Genomic DNA, 12,030 nt, shown 5'->3' on the forward strand with positions numbered 1-12,030 from the left:
ATCACCGAACCGTCTCCCTTTTAGCCCGCCATAATGCCTCCAGATGTGAAGGCATCACTTCGATTTATCCGTCCAGGTGTGCGCCAATTCAATAAACAAGCAGCTAAAGCTGCGGTGCAGAAGTATCAGGAGAAGCCGCTCAGTGAGGTTTGCCGCTTGGATCCAAAACCGAAGCAACGTCGTGAGAGGGTCTGGAAGAACTGGGAAGATTGAGACCTCTTATGATCGTTTGACCTGGGGCGAAGGGCTAACTTCAACTTTTGAAGATTTGCTGCCTGCGCTGAGGTTGACCCAGTCGATATCTGGATTGATCTCTGCTTGGGCGAACCAGACGTTCAGGCTACTTGCCAAGGATTCCTCCGACAGTATTGGGAGGAATCCGTCACTTGGCGGCCCGTTGGGAGTTGGATGCTACCTTCCATATCATAGAGACAGTATGGATTCAGGTGGATGGCGCGAATCAGAGCGGTGGCGGGGATAGCATTTCGGAATTAGGCGCACGTATATGTGGCAACCGGAGTTGCCTCACCCTCATGCCATTCTTCTTCCACTGTCTTAGCATCATAAACTTCGTTATTCATTTGAGAGCCTGTACTGATGATCTCTATATACAGGCGGTTAAGTATATTGGCGTGGCAGACGAGACGTCGCATGTCTCGATCAGCTTTAGCAGCCTCTTGTGAAAGTTTAGCACGCACAGTGTAAGCGAGGATTAAGTGGTTTAAAGGGTTCGACATGGAAATACGCTCGTTGTAGTGTCTAACTGTTGGAGCACCACAAGTCTCACCAAAGTTGGCTCTGGCTATTGAATGTTCCATGTTTAAAGAAGGTATATGGGATTGTTAAGAGTTATATGGCAAGTCCGGTACTAGATGTAAGAATAGCCTTTACAAGTAAGTGGTAGGAACAAAAATGACATGAGTATCCTGAATTAAGATGGAAAGTATAGAGCACTATTTGAGCTATTGTCAATTATCTTTACTCCTGCCTCATTGATTTCCCAGTTGTATTCGAATCAAGGGTAACTAAAGGCGTAAAAATATAGCCAGTCTGTTACAATGTAGTGCAGTTGGAAATATGCATGTAGAGTAGTCAATCCAAACCTTGTCGTCAATTGATATCTGGTAATTGGGGTGAAAGGGCCGAGTTCTCCGTTCCTTAGCGCGGACCAAAGACAGGATCGCGCCGTGGCTTTTGATAGAGGTTCGAATTGGTTATCTTAGTCCACGTGGGGCTCTGTAGTCATGTTGTGGGACAGGGTGGAGCCTCACATCAACAAACTCCAGGTTCATTGTTCCCATGTGCTTGCGGATCTTGGCTGGAATCTGTAACTTGTGGAACCCACAGACTGCTTGGCATTGTCGGTGGCTTCGGAGCGTGGCAGAGCTAACTAATTCAACTGGGCATAACCACACTTTGAAGTTGTAACAACAGACATCCGGGCGAGCAACAGGCCACCTGTCAGCTGATGCAGGTCCGTATCTAATCAACTGAGGTCGGTATCTGTTACAAGTTCAATTGACCATTTCATTTCGCCGAAGCGATGGTAAACGACCGAATTCGGCTGTCTGGATTCTTCGCGCCTCGATCAACTGGCCGTAGGATACTTGGTACCGTGCAGGGATACACCGAGTTCGGCATATTGCTTAATTGCTTTTCAGAGACACCCCGACACACAGCTTCACTCATAGCGCTGGCTGATGCAAGTGTTGGTTGTGCAACAGACGCATTATCGCTGTCTTTCGTCATGTTCTTCCTCAATATGCGTGGTTTCGACTTCGCGATAGGTCTGACCCGCCTTGCTGCGATCTAGGAGCTTCTGGTTGGGGTTACATAACCTTGCGACGTTTCTGTTGTGCCACACAGGCTTCTTCCCCTTCGCCGCGGTTTTGTTCACCGACAGGTTGCCTTTTGACTGGTAGAGGATGAAGATTGTACGTTTTTTTGTAGTCACGACGCCGAGATGGCCGCTTAGCTATTTCTTCGCACGGTTCACTAAGCTGAGTCACATCACGATAAGCGTTTGTGCTCTTTTGGCACCACTTATCTAGTCGCGAATTGTTAGGTAACGGGCCGAGGCAAGAAACTAGCGGCACACTATCATCTGCTGCTTGGTGTTGCTGATCAGCCTGCGTGAAACTTGCTTGTGGAGAGACTGGACAGCACCCCAACAAAAGTGTTTTGCCTAAGGCTGGATGAGCTACCACGTGAGGTTCGTTACTTTGCGGAACTATTCCGTCCCTATGGCCGTGGTCATCATTGGTGTTACAAATCTGACTGCACCGGTCTGACGACATAAGGCTGGGATTTTGCGGCGGGGAAAGCTGGATGAGGTCGATTGCGGACAAAGGCCGAGCCTGGTCGGAAGATTTGGCATACTGCTGATGCAGTTCTTTGTCGTTTAAAGACAAGATAGGGGTGGTCTGCGCCGAGTTGCAATGGGAGGCAGCCGTGACTACGCGAGACCCTCCTATGGACGCGGAAACCTCAGGGCTCACGGTATCATCATGTTGTTGGATTGCCGGAGATACCAATAGATCAGAGTCGGTGCCAACCCCCGAACTCTCGAGAACAGTCGAAGCAAAAGGCACATCTGCAGGCGAGCCGGGGGATGATGAATCATAACTTTCTCCCTCCTTTGCCACGTAAAGCTTCTTTGTTGAACTCTCTGGGCTCGTGTTAGCCAGTGCGGAACCTCAAAGCTTGATTTGTGAGTGCTCACCAATGCCTTCCATTGGATCTCGTCGGACGTTAACCATAGAGGCCACAATCGCAGAGATAGAAGGAAGTGAGTCGTCAGGATGTTGGTCATGTAACAGGTTCATATGCAGAACACTGTCTATCGCCTCGTCGCCGCTATCTGTGCCGCAGTCGGAATCGGAATCGGAATCAGAGGGGATTATAATCACGTCCTCTAGAGTCCACTGGCGATCAAGGAAAGAACAGGCTCTTGCAGTTTGTGCCGCCATGTCGGTATGTACAAAGAAGTCCTAGAAATTTAATAAGGTTTAAGCTATGGAAGCGAGAGCACGTGAAGTTAGTCGATCCGTCCGTGTGACGCAACGGCGAGAAACTCCACCTACTTTGTGAAAGAGTTGTCAAAATGCAGAGTATGGCTGTCCACGCCTCTTGTGCAGCAAAAGAGTGCGTGATAAAATTAAGGTCAAGAAGTTTTACGCAGGATCATGGGGGGGCGACCTCTTTATATACCCCTTAGAACCAGCACGGCATCCTTCGTGTACTACCAAAGCCTCGTCATGCCTCCGAACCTCCGCTCATGTCACCATCTAGTCCATAGGATGAGTTCATGGTAACCGTTGACAACATCATCTTCGCCTACGTTTCTTGTTTATCGGCCACATGACGTGGATCCCATCCCGTGGGTCATGTTGTCAAGATAAAGGAAAGTTTGGTGCATGTATTCCGCTAAACGAGTGGACGCTAGAAGATTTCTAACATATCAATCCATACAAACCATGCTTGTGGAATATTATGATACTGCAGTTAATACCTCATATTGAAGTACCCAGGCAGTATCACTCTCCGCGCTGGGCTTTTTCCTTCTGTTGAAGTCCTCTCCTCCGAATCGACAGCTAACCTAGGCCTTTCTTCATCCTGGTTTGAATCTCGCCGAGGTTTATCATGTTGCAGGTGAACCTTGGTCGGCTTTGTCGTCATATCTCGTTCGAGACCAGGCTTGTCTTGGGTTGAGCCGCCATTGTTACCAGCTTGCGTGACTTTGTGAAGTGTTTCCTTTGCAGTCTCCATGGTGAATTAAAGATATCAAAACCTGGATTCAACTAAAATCGGGTTGAGTGATTAATTCTAACTCAAGTTTATTGCCTCTCACAGTCAACTGCAGCCCATTTATATATGTCCCATTTATCCACGAGCGGGCATTGACAAAATGGCCAGATATCTGCTCTCCTGACGTCATGAAAGGCTAATAAACGGTTTACTACTTGTTGTACCGTATTGCGTTTTGAGTTGGTGTCATTCATGAGGTCGATATGGTTGCATGAGCGACGTCACATTTACGTCTTGCGTGACATAATTCTCTATTCATATTGACGACGTGGAACGAGAGTTGATGAAAATTACAGTGCATATCATATGCAATAACTGAACGTGGCCCAATAAAAACCCCCTACCAATAAAACAAATAGACGAAATCAAGTTATGTCCTAGTGAATACTACTCTGTTGGTGTATAAATGGCATGGTCTGAAGTGGCCGGACGCTCTGTGATACACGATAACACAAGGAAGCTAGCGGGCACGAGTGAAGGGACGGTGCTTAATCCTTTCCTTACTCGTCCTGCGGGCGATCAGGTTCAGACTACGCAATCTCAAGTCTAGCGTTGGAATAACCGACGGCGGCAAAACTATTGATGGCAGAACCGATATAAATGGACAACTTGCCCATAAAATAGGGCCCCACCGGACGATCTTAAGCTACTAATTGGTATAGTGTAGTCTATAGATCCAGATAGTATAGCGTGATAGCATTCAAAGTTCTATCATGTGAGAGAGGTTGTTGAGTCCAAAATGTCCGCATCATCTATGTCGTATTTCTACGTCAGCATGAATGCCCAGGCTTGCCACAGACAGAATGTTGACGACAAGTTTCGTCACTAATACTAAAGTGGTGCTACTACAACGCAATATACCGGTATAAATGCGGTGTTGTTATAAATGTTAAAAGACGTTGAAGAAAAATTAAGAGAAACACGTACATTGAGCCCAAAGTATAGTAAATCCAACAAATCTCAGTACAACCAACATGGCTGGAAATCAAAATCCTGGAAATTTTGCCAACCGGTATTCATAGTCTGTTTCATTTTGCTTGGATGAAAGCTAACTTACCATAGCCCAAAGGACGAGGTCCAGGAGATCGCATCAAAGGGAGGACAGGCGAGCCAGTCAAGCGGCTTTGCTACCATGGATGCCAATAAGCAGGTATGTGATTTCTTGGGAAACTATGGTGGAACGAAATCAATTCAACTTGGTCTGATTTGTTATAGAGAGACATTGCCTCCCAAGGAGGCCACGCATCTCATGGGCCATTTGAACCTGGAAGCGAGAAGGCTAGGGAAGCTGGCAGAAAAGGAGGGTCCAAGTAGGCCGGCTGCATCAAGATAGCTGGTAGATGTTGTAGTATTGGTATTTTGATCTGAAATATTAAGTACAACATCAAAGTATCATTCATTTAATCCATGAGGACAGTATCCCGACCTGAACAAAAACGCCATTCCGTCAACGTTCCTACCATTTCCATATTGCGGAGGACCTGGTCGTTAATATTTGCAAAATAAAAGGTCAATAAACGGAAAGATTTACAAATAGGTGTACAGCTAGGGAGGCTTTCCGGTTGTCATCAACCTAGCTCTTTGAAAACACAGTGGATGCTTATAAGGCCCTATCCTTGCGTCTGATCCTATCGTGAGCAGGACTCATAGAGGTTTGCTTCGGGTTAGCCACACTGCCAGATAGTAGACTACAATCAATTTAGTCTTGCAAACATAAGTTCTATAGAGCATTTATAGGCGGTTAAATTTTGCATTAGTACTCTAAACGAACAACCTTATCTTAGCCAACAATAAATCTATCACTAGCAGCTAAGCTAAAGGAAAGCCTAGATATCATTACTCAAGAGCCTCGTACCATATATAAATTGGACAAAATCGATCATTTACACGGACGCGGCAGCGCATGTACTAGACCATGAGGCGAATTCGACACTGTAGCATGTGATGCCTGTGAATGGTGCTTTGTTGGTGGACCCGACGATGAGCTTCTAGCACATTCTTTTTGTAAGGCAACTGCCACCACCTACCTATTACTACATGGGACGGATGTCAGCAGCGTGCCTCACTGTTCTCATATATCCAGATTAGACGAGTTCTTACCTGGCTTTGCGTTTTTAAGGCACAAAATTTCGAAGCGCTGTGACCGTCATGGGCCAATTTTATTGCGGAATATATGTCTCCACTCGCCTCGACAGGATTGAGATTCTCGACAGTACTAAAAGCTCAGTCCTCTACATCGCCCAGGTTTAGAAGTGTCAACCACAGCTATCTATTTTCCGTCCTTCGGAACTCACACCCTGCGAAGAGCTCGTCGCAATAGTAACATTTTATAGATTCTCCTCCAGAGTCGATATCCAAATGAGCGATGGCCGGCAGCTCAGCGCTTACCGCAGGTACCTTTTATCAACAACCCGGCTCAAGACTGAGACGTTCAGGTGGAGTTGGAGACAAGAAATGCCGACGTCTTGTAGTTTCTGTCTTGTCGACGAGGACGGGAGTAGCACTGTCGCGAAACTGACTCAGGCGACCTCGCCTTTGAGGAGGCAGCTAGGGAATATTATTATTTTCCAGAATTATAAATTGCCAGTCATCGACGTAATCGTTGTTACTGGGCTCTCGGCTCTTGGCTACGGGTGGTTGCATCGCAAAATGTCAACTTCGGCGATCAGTACTTGACGACGGCGCGCGGTCTTGTTACGCACACCCCAAAACCCCATACAAAAGACACTTCTCAACTTACACTGCAAACATCCCAGTTTTGAAAGAGGACATCCCAATTGTAGTAGGTCATACTTATCTTGTACGACATTACCGTACTACTGCTTCATACTAAATTTATAAGCTATGCTTACTGGATATATAGGGAGAAGTAGCTACAATCTTTGTTGACTTAGTGTGAATAATGTAGGAGGACATTCTCAGGCAGATGAGTCGCTGCCTAGCGGCACGGGCCATTACACTAGGCATACATATACATAGGTATGAGAGCTCTCAGCTAGAGTCGAATAGAAGCAAGTTATCACAACTATTTTAATTCACACAGTACTACTAATATTGGAATCCGCAAATATGTCAACGTCTGGGTACGTATATGGCTTTCTGGTCAATATATCGCAAAATAACAGGTGTCTCGCGGCTACGCCCGAAGCTGTGGGCCTGGCTTAATCAGAATTGTCTGTCATACCCCGATCCCGTACTGATGTAAACAGGTTCATTATTTACAAAGGCGACGGAACTGTCTACTGTTGATGCTGTGTTGAGCTCAGCAGGCCACCAATACGGTGGAGGTTTTACGGCCAGCCGTGGTCGTCTTGTGCGATCATTCTTGGAACAAATCCTTCTGCTAATGAAAAGCAGCATGAAACAGCCTCGTGAACCAATTCTCTTGTTGATGACACGAATCCTGTTCCCTGTAACGGGTTGAGCCCGATGTTGGCTCGGCTGCCGCTCTCGTGATGGGTCCAGGCCTGCCGGCCCGGGACCCATTACAAGCGAGATTGGCTCTAATCACTCCATATGCTTACGAGCTCTCTTTTTCTTGATCTATTTCTCTTTCTTCCCTAGCTTTGATACTTGCTTATAGTCGCCTAGGCAGTTGTCGATATACTCGCTTGGACCGTGACAATTCCCAGAGACATTGAGAGGTCAATGGTCTTCCACGGAAATGGGAGAAGTGAGAAAAAAGTCGTATTGATCACAAGCCGTTATAACGTTTGTACACTGCTAGTGAATACACTGGCTGGTTCCGGCCAACGTAGGGAAGGATGCTTCAGGGACAATTTATTCTCGTCATCCGCATCCTCATTGACAAGTTTAGGAGCGCAAGGATACCCCATTAGTCCATACCAATGTGCTCGATATGGGGCCTATGGTTCTGGTCCTGCAGTCCCAAGGGTAGGGTCCGCATACAGCGGTCACATAGGAAACGTGTTTTGTCTCATAGTTACTAAACTCGATTTATTTTCTTGGCGTTGCGCGTCTGATTGGTCGACTTTCAGACTACACAAATTTGCACATTGCCATATGAGTTAAGCATACATCTCGGGCGCGGGGGCGGCATGCACCAAAAAAAAGTGGCAACTTGTTCGTTGTATCACAGCCATCTACTAGAAAGAGAAAGAAAGAGTAGGGTGAGTAATGACCCGAACCCGAATTGCCTTGAGCAACTCCCAAGCCGCTTCTCATTCTACTCGAAGACCATCCGAACTATGAGGGGCTGGCCTGGTGACGTCGACCACAATCTAGGTGCATCGAAGGGATATCATCATCATTGGCTCATTTCACAACGCAGGGCTGATCAACCAGCGCCAGTCCTGCACGTGTCATAATCCTGTTGTGCTCGGTCTTGGAGGGCCTTGTGGTTCTGACAATCCCCCATAGTTCCACTGGCACGGATGACTATTGTTCTGAGCTTGCTTCTTCTTATTCAGCTTCGGGATATTCATCTTAAAGTAGCCGCTAAGGTGGTTGTTAAGATACTCAGTTGAAACTATTAGCACCGTGTAAGAGGCTTGACTCGGGAAGTACATGAAACAAGTGACTTCGCATTATCCATCTACAGACAAGACGCAAGTTGGTTTCTAATTAGGCTGCAACTTAGTCGAGTCGCGATCTAAATACATCTCGTCGGCATGGTCTGTTGACAAAGGTCGGCGGGAGCTGTCCACACCACATCTGGCATAGCCCACAACAGCAATTATTCATCATGTATCTCAAAACCCTTCTAAAGAGCTGCTTACAATCCTTATCAAGATGGTTCTCTTAAAGATCCCATACATAGGGACTCGAGTCCCACTGGAGGCTAGACTCATCATGCGCAAAGCTTGAGTGGGGAGTTTCATCGGTTACCCAGTACCCATCTGGTTCTTCTGTCCGCGTCCCTACCTGTAGCGCATAGTTCGCCGGGACTGCGCTGAGAGCAGTCGTAGTATCATTGGCAGCTGATCTCTTCAGCGTGTAGGGGACTTATGTGCTCACCTGTGTTGAGGGGGAAGACGGAAGTTGGCTCACTCGGTCTAATCGCGGCATCAGACGCAGGAATATTGTCCGAAACCGACGAACGCAAATCAGCTTTAGAACCAATCGTCTGGTCCTGACTGAGGCGAGCTACGGCATGCCATGGCCCGTTTTCTGTGGGGTTCTGGTTCTGCCATCCGCTGCTGGACATGTTATAGAACTGGCAATTTGTCTGTTGCTTGGTAGCTTTTGCGGTATCGACATAAGTTACAAGATACTGGTAGATATCGTCAATCGATCGTCCATCATGGAGCCATTGAACGACTTGTAGAGCGCGTGATGTGTTGGCAAGTTCTGACAGGACCCGGTCTCTCCTCTGAACTTGGCTTCGGAGTCGCTGGGCTTCCAATACCAGGTTTCTTTTTGGCTCCCATTGCCGCTCAATATATTGGCAGTCAATGTCTCGCCCAACACACATTGAGCAGGGCCGCCCGCCGTCACACTTTATTCTTTTCGCCCGACATAAAACGCAAGCATTGTGAGTCGGCTTCCTCCTATCGCGCATGATCGGATATTGCTCTTTGCACAGGTGAATGCCGGTGGAAAATCCAACTTGGTATGAAACAATGGAGATCAAGTAGAAGTGATCGCGGATTATCTATTTCTGATATACACGAATGGAAGCCGCAAAAGGGCACACTGCTGGCAGACCTAATTGGACGAAGGCACTTGGTGCTAGATCATTCTATGCGGCGCAAGAAGGACGACACCTGCACCAATACAACCCCTGGGCCTTGTTCACAGAGGTTCAGCCACGCCCAGACTCAAGCCGGGGTTGGTGATTCGCCGACCAAAACACCGCCAATGGCATGGGACATCTCCGATAACGTTTAAGTGTGGCAATATCAGACGCGCGTACAACTTCGGCATTCGCAACCTTCGCACTATCTATCATATGTGTGAAGCGCCATATTTGTCAGTATCGACGCGATTACGAAAAAAAAAAAATCTGATCATATGTCTTGAGGTATTGTCCTGGTTCGCATTAGCACGTACTGTCCCGTAGGTAGTATTTCAGATAAGCTCTGTCATGCGAAATGCCGATAGGCGCGTAAACTTCTCTGCACAACTAGAACTTCGACGATAGTTTACTAAACCGATGCGACATAATCACACTCCGAGATTCGCGGACTGGAATTGGGCATAGCTGGCATGAAGGGTGGAAGCGGAACACTTTGATCCATTACTGCAACAGACTATAACTGCTCCCCTGCACCATACGACATTCAAAAGAAGATACTCGTACGCAGGCTCCAGGCACTCTTCAAACATGTTTCCGTCATTTCTATAGCTATCTTACAATTTTAGTAAAAAGTAACCGCCGACATGTTCCTTCTGTTTACATCCGATAGTCCCTCAATATAATTGCTTTTGTACCTAATATAACTATTGAAGTTTCTTTTATGATCCTGTTATGTAGTTGCTTTTATATCGAATATTCCGTGTTGTATCTATTCTGTAATGACTGATAGTAGTATTATTTGAAATCTGGTGGCAATTGTACTCAGCTACTTGCTCGTTTTCCTTCATTTAGCCAAGTCATTCCATGTTGAAGCAGCAACTTCTAGTCAGACAGAAACAAGCGTTATCCCTAAGAATACAAAATGGAGGAAGCAGCTACCACTGTTGAAAGCAAGTGTTCTCGGTGTAAATGACGTGGTCAGTTGTCTTTGAACGTCACTCATCAAGGAATAGACTACCCAGACGAGACCCAGATGCCGACGAGGCTCTAAATAGCTACTACTACACCGCAGAAGCTCTACGGAAGCTTGATATGTGTGACAGGCTGAGCCTCTGTTTGTTCATCACGAAACAGATGTACAATTGCCCGTCTAAAGCTAACGAGAAAGAAATGTGATCAGGCGCAAGAAGATCTAGTTTGTGGCTAGCTTGCATCGATCGCACCCTACATCCTTGCGTCCATTCAGATTGGTGGATGTGATTGTGGATATTCCCGGCGAAGCAATTATAATAGGTTGCTGGGATCATTGCTCTAATTTTATTTTGCAAGATTTCCGATTCATGCTCCCATCATGTAAGTATGCCCTCTTTGATTGAAAACGCAAATTCCTTGTAATTGCTTTCGATGTACGTGCTAGCATTCGTAACGTCCCGTATTACCAAGATAGCCGGAAAAACCAATGAGGACAGATGATAAGACTCAGAGGAAAAATTTATTGCTAATTATCAAAACTACAGTAGCTACAGAAAATATAACAACTAATGCGTCACTATGAATCGGCTGTGCGCTACATTTAGTAAATTCACCTTGACATCTCATATCGGGAGAGCAAGAGTCAAAGGTTAACCTGTAGTGCAGGGAAGGTCCGCGTGCCAAAAAGGATTCCCAACTATGACACACGTATCACGGTTTCTGTCGGTTTCGTCCAAATGGTATATAGCAACTCGACCTACACATCCTCGACTGTTCCTCGGGTTTGTGGTGGTGATACCGGCGCGGACGTTCAAACCTGAAGCTGTAAACCTGACCGACCACACATTCTTCGATGACATCACTATCAGTTCCAACGACGCGAGACAGCTCCGGCATTGAGAAGTTATCTGGAGAGATAAAGGCAGTACAACGCGAATGATTTCATCACCCACCAATTGGGCCATTGCAACAGGGCTCCGCTGTTGGGTAACACGCGATGGAACGTGTCGTTAACGAAGTCATGTTTCTTGCGCATTTGTGGCAATAGAATTCCCCCGTGCGCTATCGCCAGATGGGTTGCATTGCCACCTGCATGTCTGCCTGAGTCTCAAGTTCGTGACTTCCCTCCGACTAGGGTGTTGATGCAAATACGCATACGAATGATTTGTCGTCACCGTGAATGCCGATGACATCACCATCCTTGACCTCCACTTCCGAACAACTAGACATGCTCAACATCCCACATTGGCTTGGAAGGCCATATGGTTCTTTATGGCAGCATGTGGCAGTTCCAGCAGAACAATGAGATGCAGGGCTTTAGGGGTGCATTGCGTAGCTATAGGAGCATTATGTTTAACCGATAAACTGTTGGAACAAAAAAAAAAAAAGGGACTTTGTTGATCGAAAAGACAACCTTGACATAATCGACGGTTTAGCTACAGCGGACTGGTCAGGTACTGATTATTTTTTGACCTTTGTTTAAAGTTTGTTTGGAATACGCCCCCCACTGATACCTTCGTTAGATCGCCGTTCGCTGCTAAACAAAGGCCCAT

The 12,030-nt window shown here is 46.6% G+C and overlaps 5 protein-coding genes across 5 annotated transcripts; 2 read left to right on the forward strand and 3 right to left on the reverse strand.

Moving 5' to 3' along the window:
• Positions 1 to 1,729: 1,729 nt before the first annotated feature.
• Positions 1,730 to 2,969, reverse strand: VFPPC_15032 (hypothetical protein; the record flags this gene model as incomplete). Its single annotated transcript, XM_018292791.2, has 3 exons — positions 1,730 to 1,908; positions 2,222 to 2,668; positions 2,723 to 2,969. The coding sequence occupies 3 exons, from the start codon at positions 2,967 to 2,969 to the stop codon at positions 1,730 to 1,732; spliced, it is 873 nt and encodes a 290-aa protein (XP_018135933.2).
• A 1,812-nt stretch (positions 2,970 to 4,781) lies between these two features.
• VFPPC_13178 (hypothetical protein) lies at positions 4,782 to 5,121 on the forward strand (the record flags this gene model as incomplete). Its single annotated transcript, XM_022428864.1, has 3 exons — positions 4,782 to 4,819; positions 4,870 to 4,957; positions 5,023 to 5,121. 3 exons carry the CDS (start codon positions 4,782 to 4,784, stop codon positions 5,119 to 5,121), a joined length of 225 nt encoding a protein of 74 aa, XP_022284767.1.
• A 2,334-nt stretch (positions 5,122 to 7,455) lies between these two features.
• Positions 7,456 to 7,839, forward strand: VFPPC_18210 (hypothetical protein; the record flags this gene model as incomplete). Its single annotated transcript, XM_022429859.1, has 1 exon — positions 7,456 to 7,839. The coding sequence occupies one exon, from the start codon at positions 7,456 to 7,458 to the stop codon at positions 7,837 to 7,839; it is 384 nt and encodes a 127-aa protein (XP_022285136.1).
• An 898-nt stretch (positions 7,840 to 8,737) lies between these two features.
• On the reverse strand, positions 8,738 to 9,328 carry VFPPC_18211 (fungal zn(2)-Cys(6) binuclear cluster domain-containing protein; the record flags this gene model as incomplete). Its single annotated transcript, XM_022429860.1, has 1 exon — positions 8,738 to 9,328. The coding sequence occupies one exon, from the start codon at positions 9,326 to 9,328 to the stop codon at positions 8,738 to 8,740; it is 591 nt and encodes a 196-aa protein (XP_022285137.1).
• Positions 9,329 to 11,127: 1,799 nt separating this feature from the next.
• Positions 11,128 to 11,337, reverse strand: VFPPC_18212 (hypothetical protein; the record flags this gene model as incomplete). Its single annotated transcript, XM_018294959.2, has 1 exon — positions 11,128 to 11,337. One exon carries the CDS (start codon positions 11,335 to 11,337, stop codon positions 11,128 to 11,130), a length of 210 nt encoding a protein of 69 aa, XP_018135659.2.
• Between the last annotated feature and the right edge of the window lie 693 nt (positions 11,338 to 12,030).

Source organism: Pochonia chlamydosporia (assembly GCF_001653235.2).
Source record: "Pochonia chlamydosporia 170 chromosome Unknown PCv3seq00008, whole genome shotgun sequence".
NCBI classification, from domain to species: Eukaryota; Fungi; Ascomycota; class Sordariomycetes; order Hypocreales; family Clavicipitaceae; genus Pochonia; species Pochonia chlamydosporia.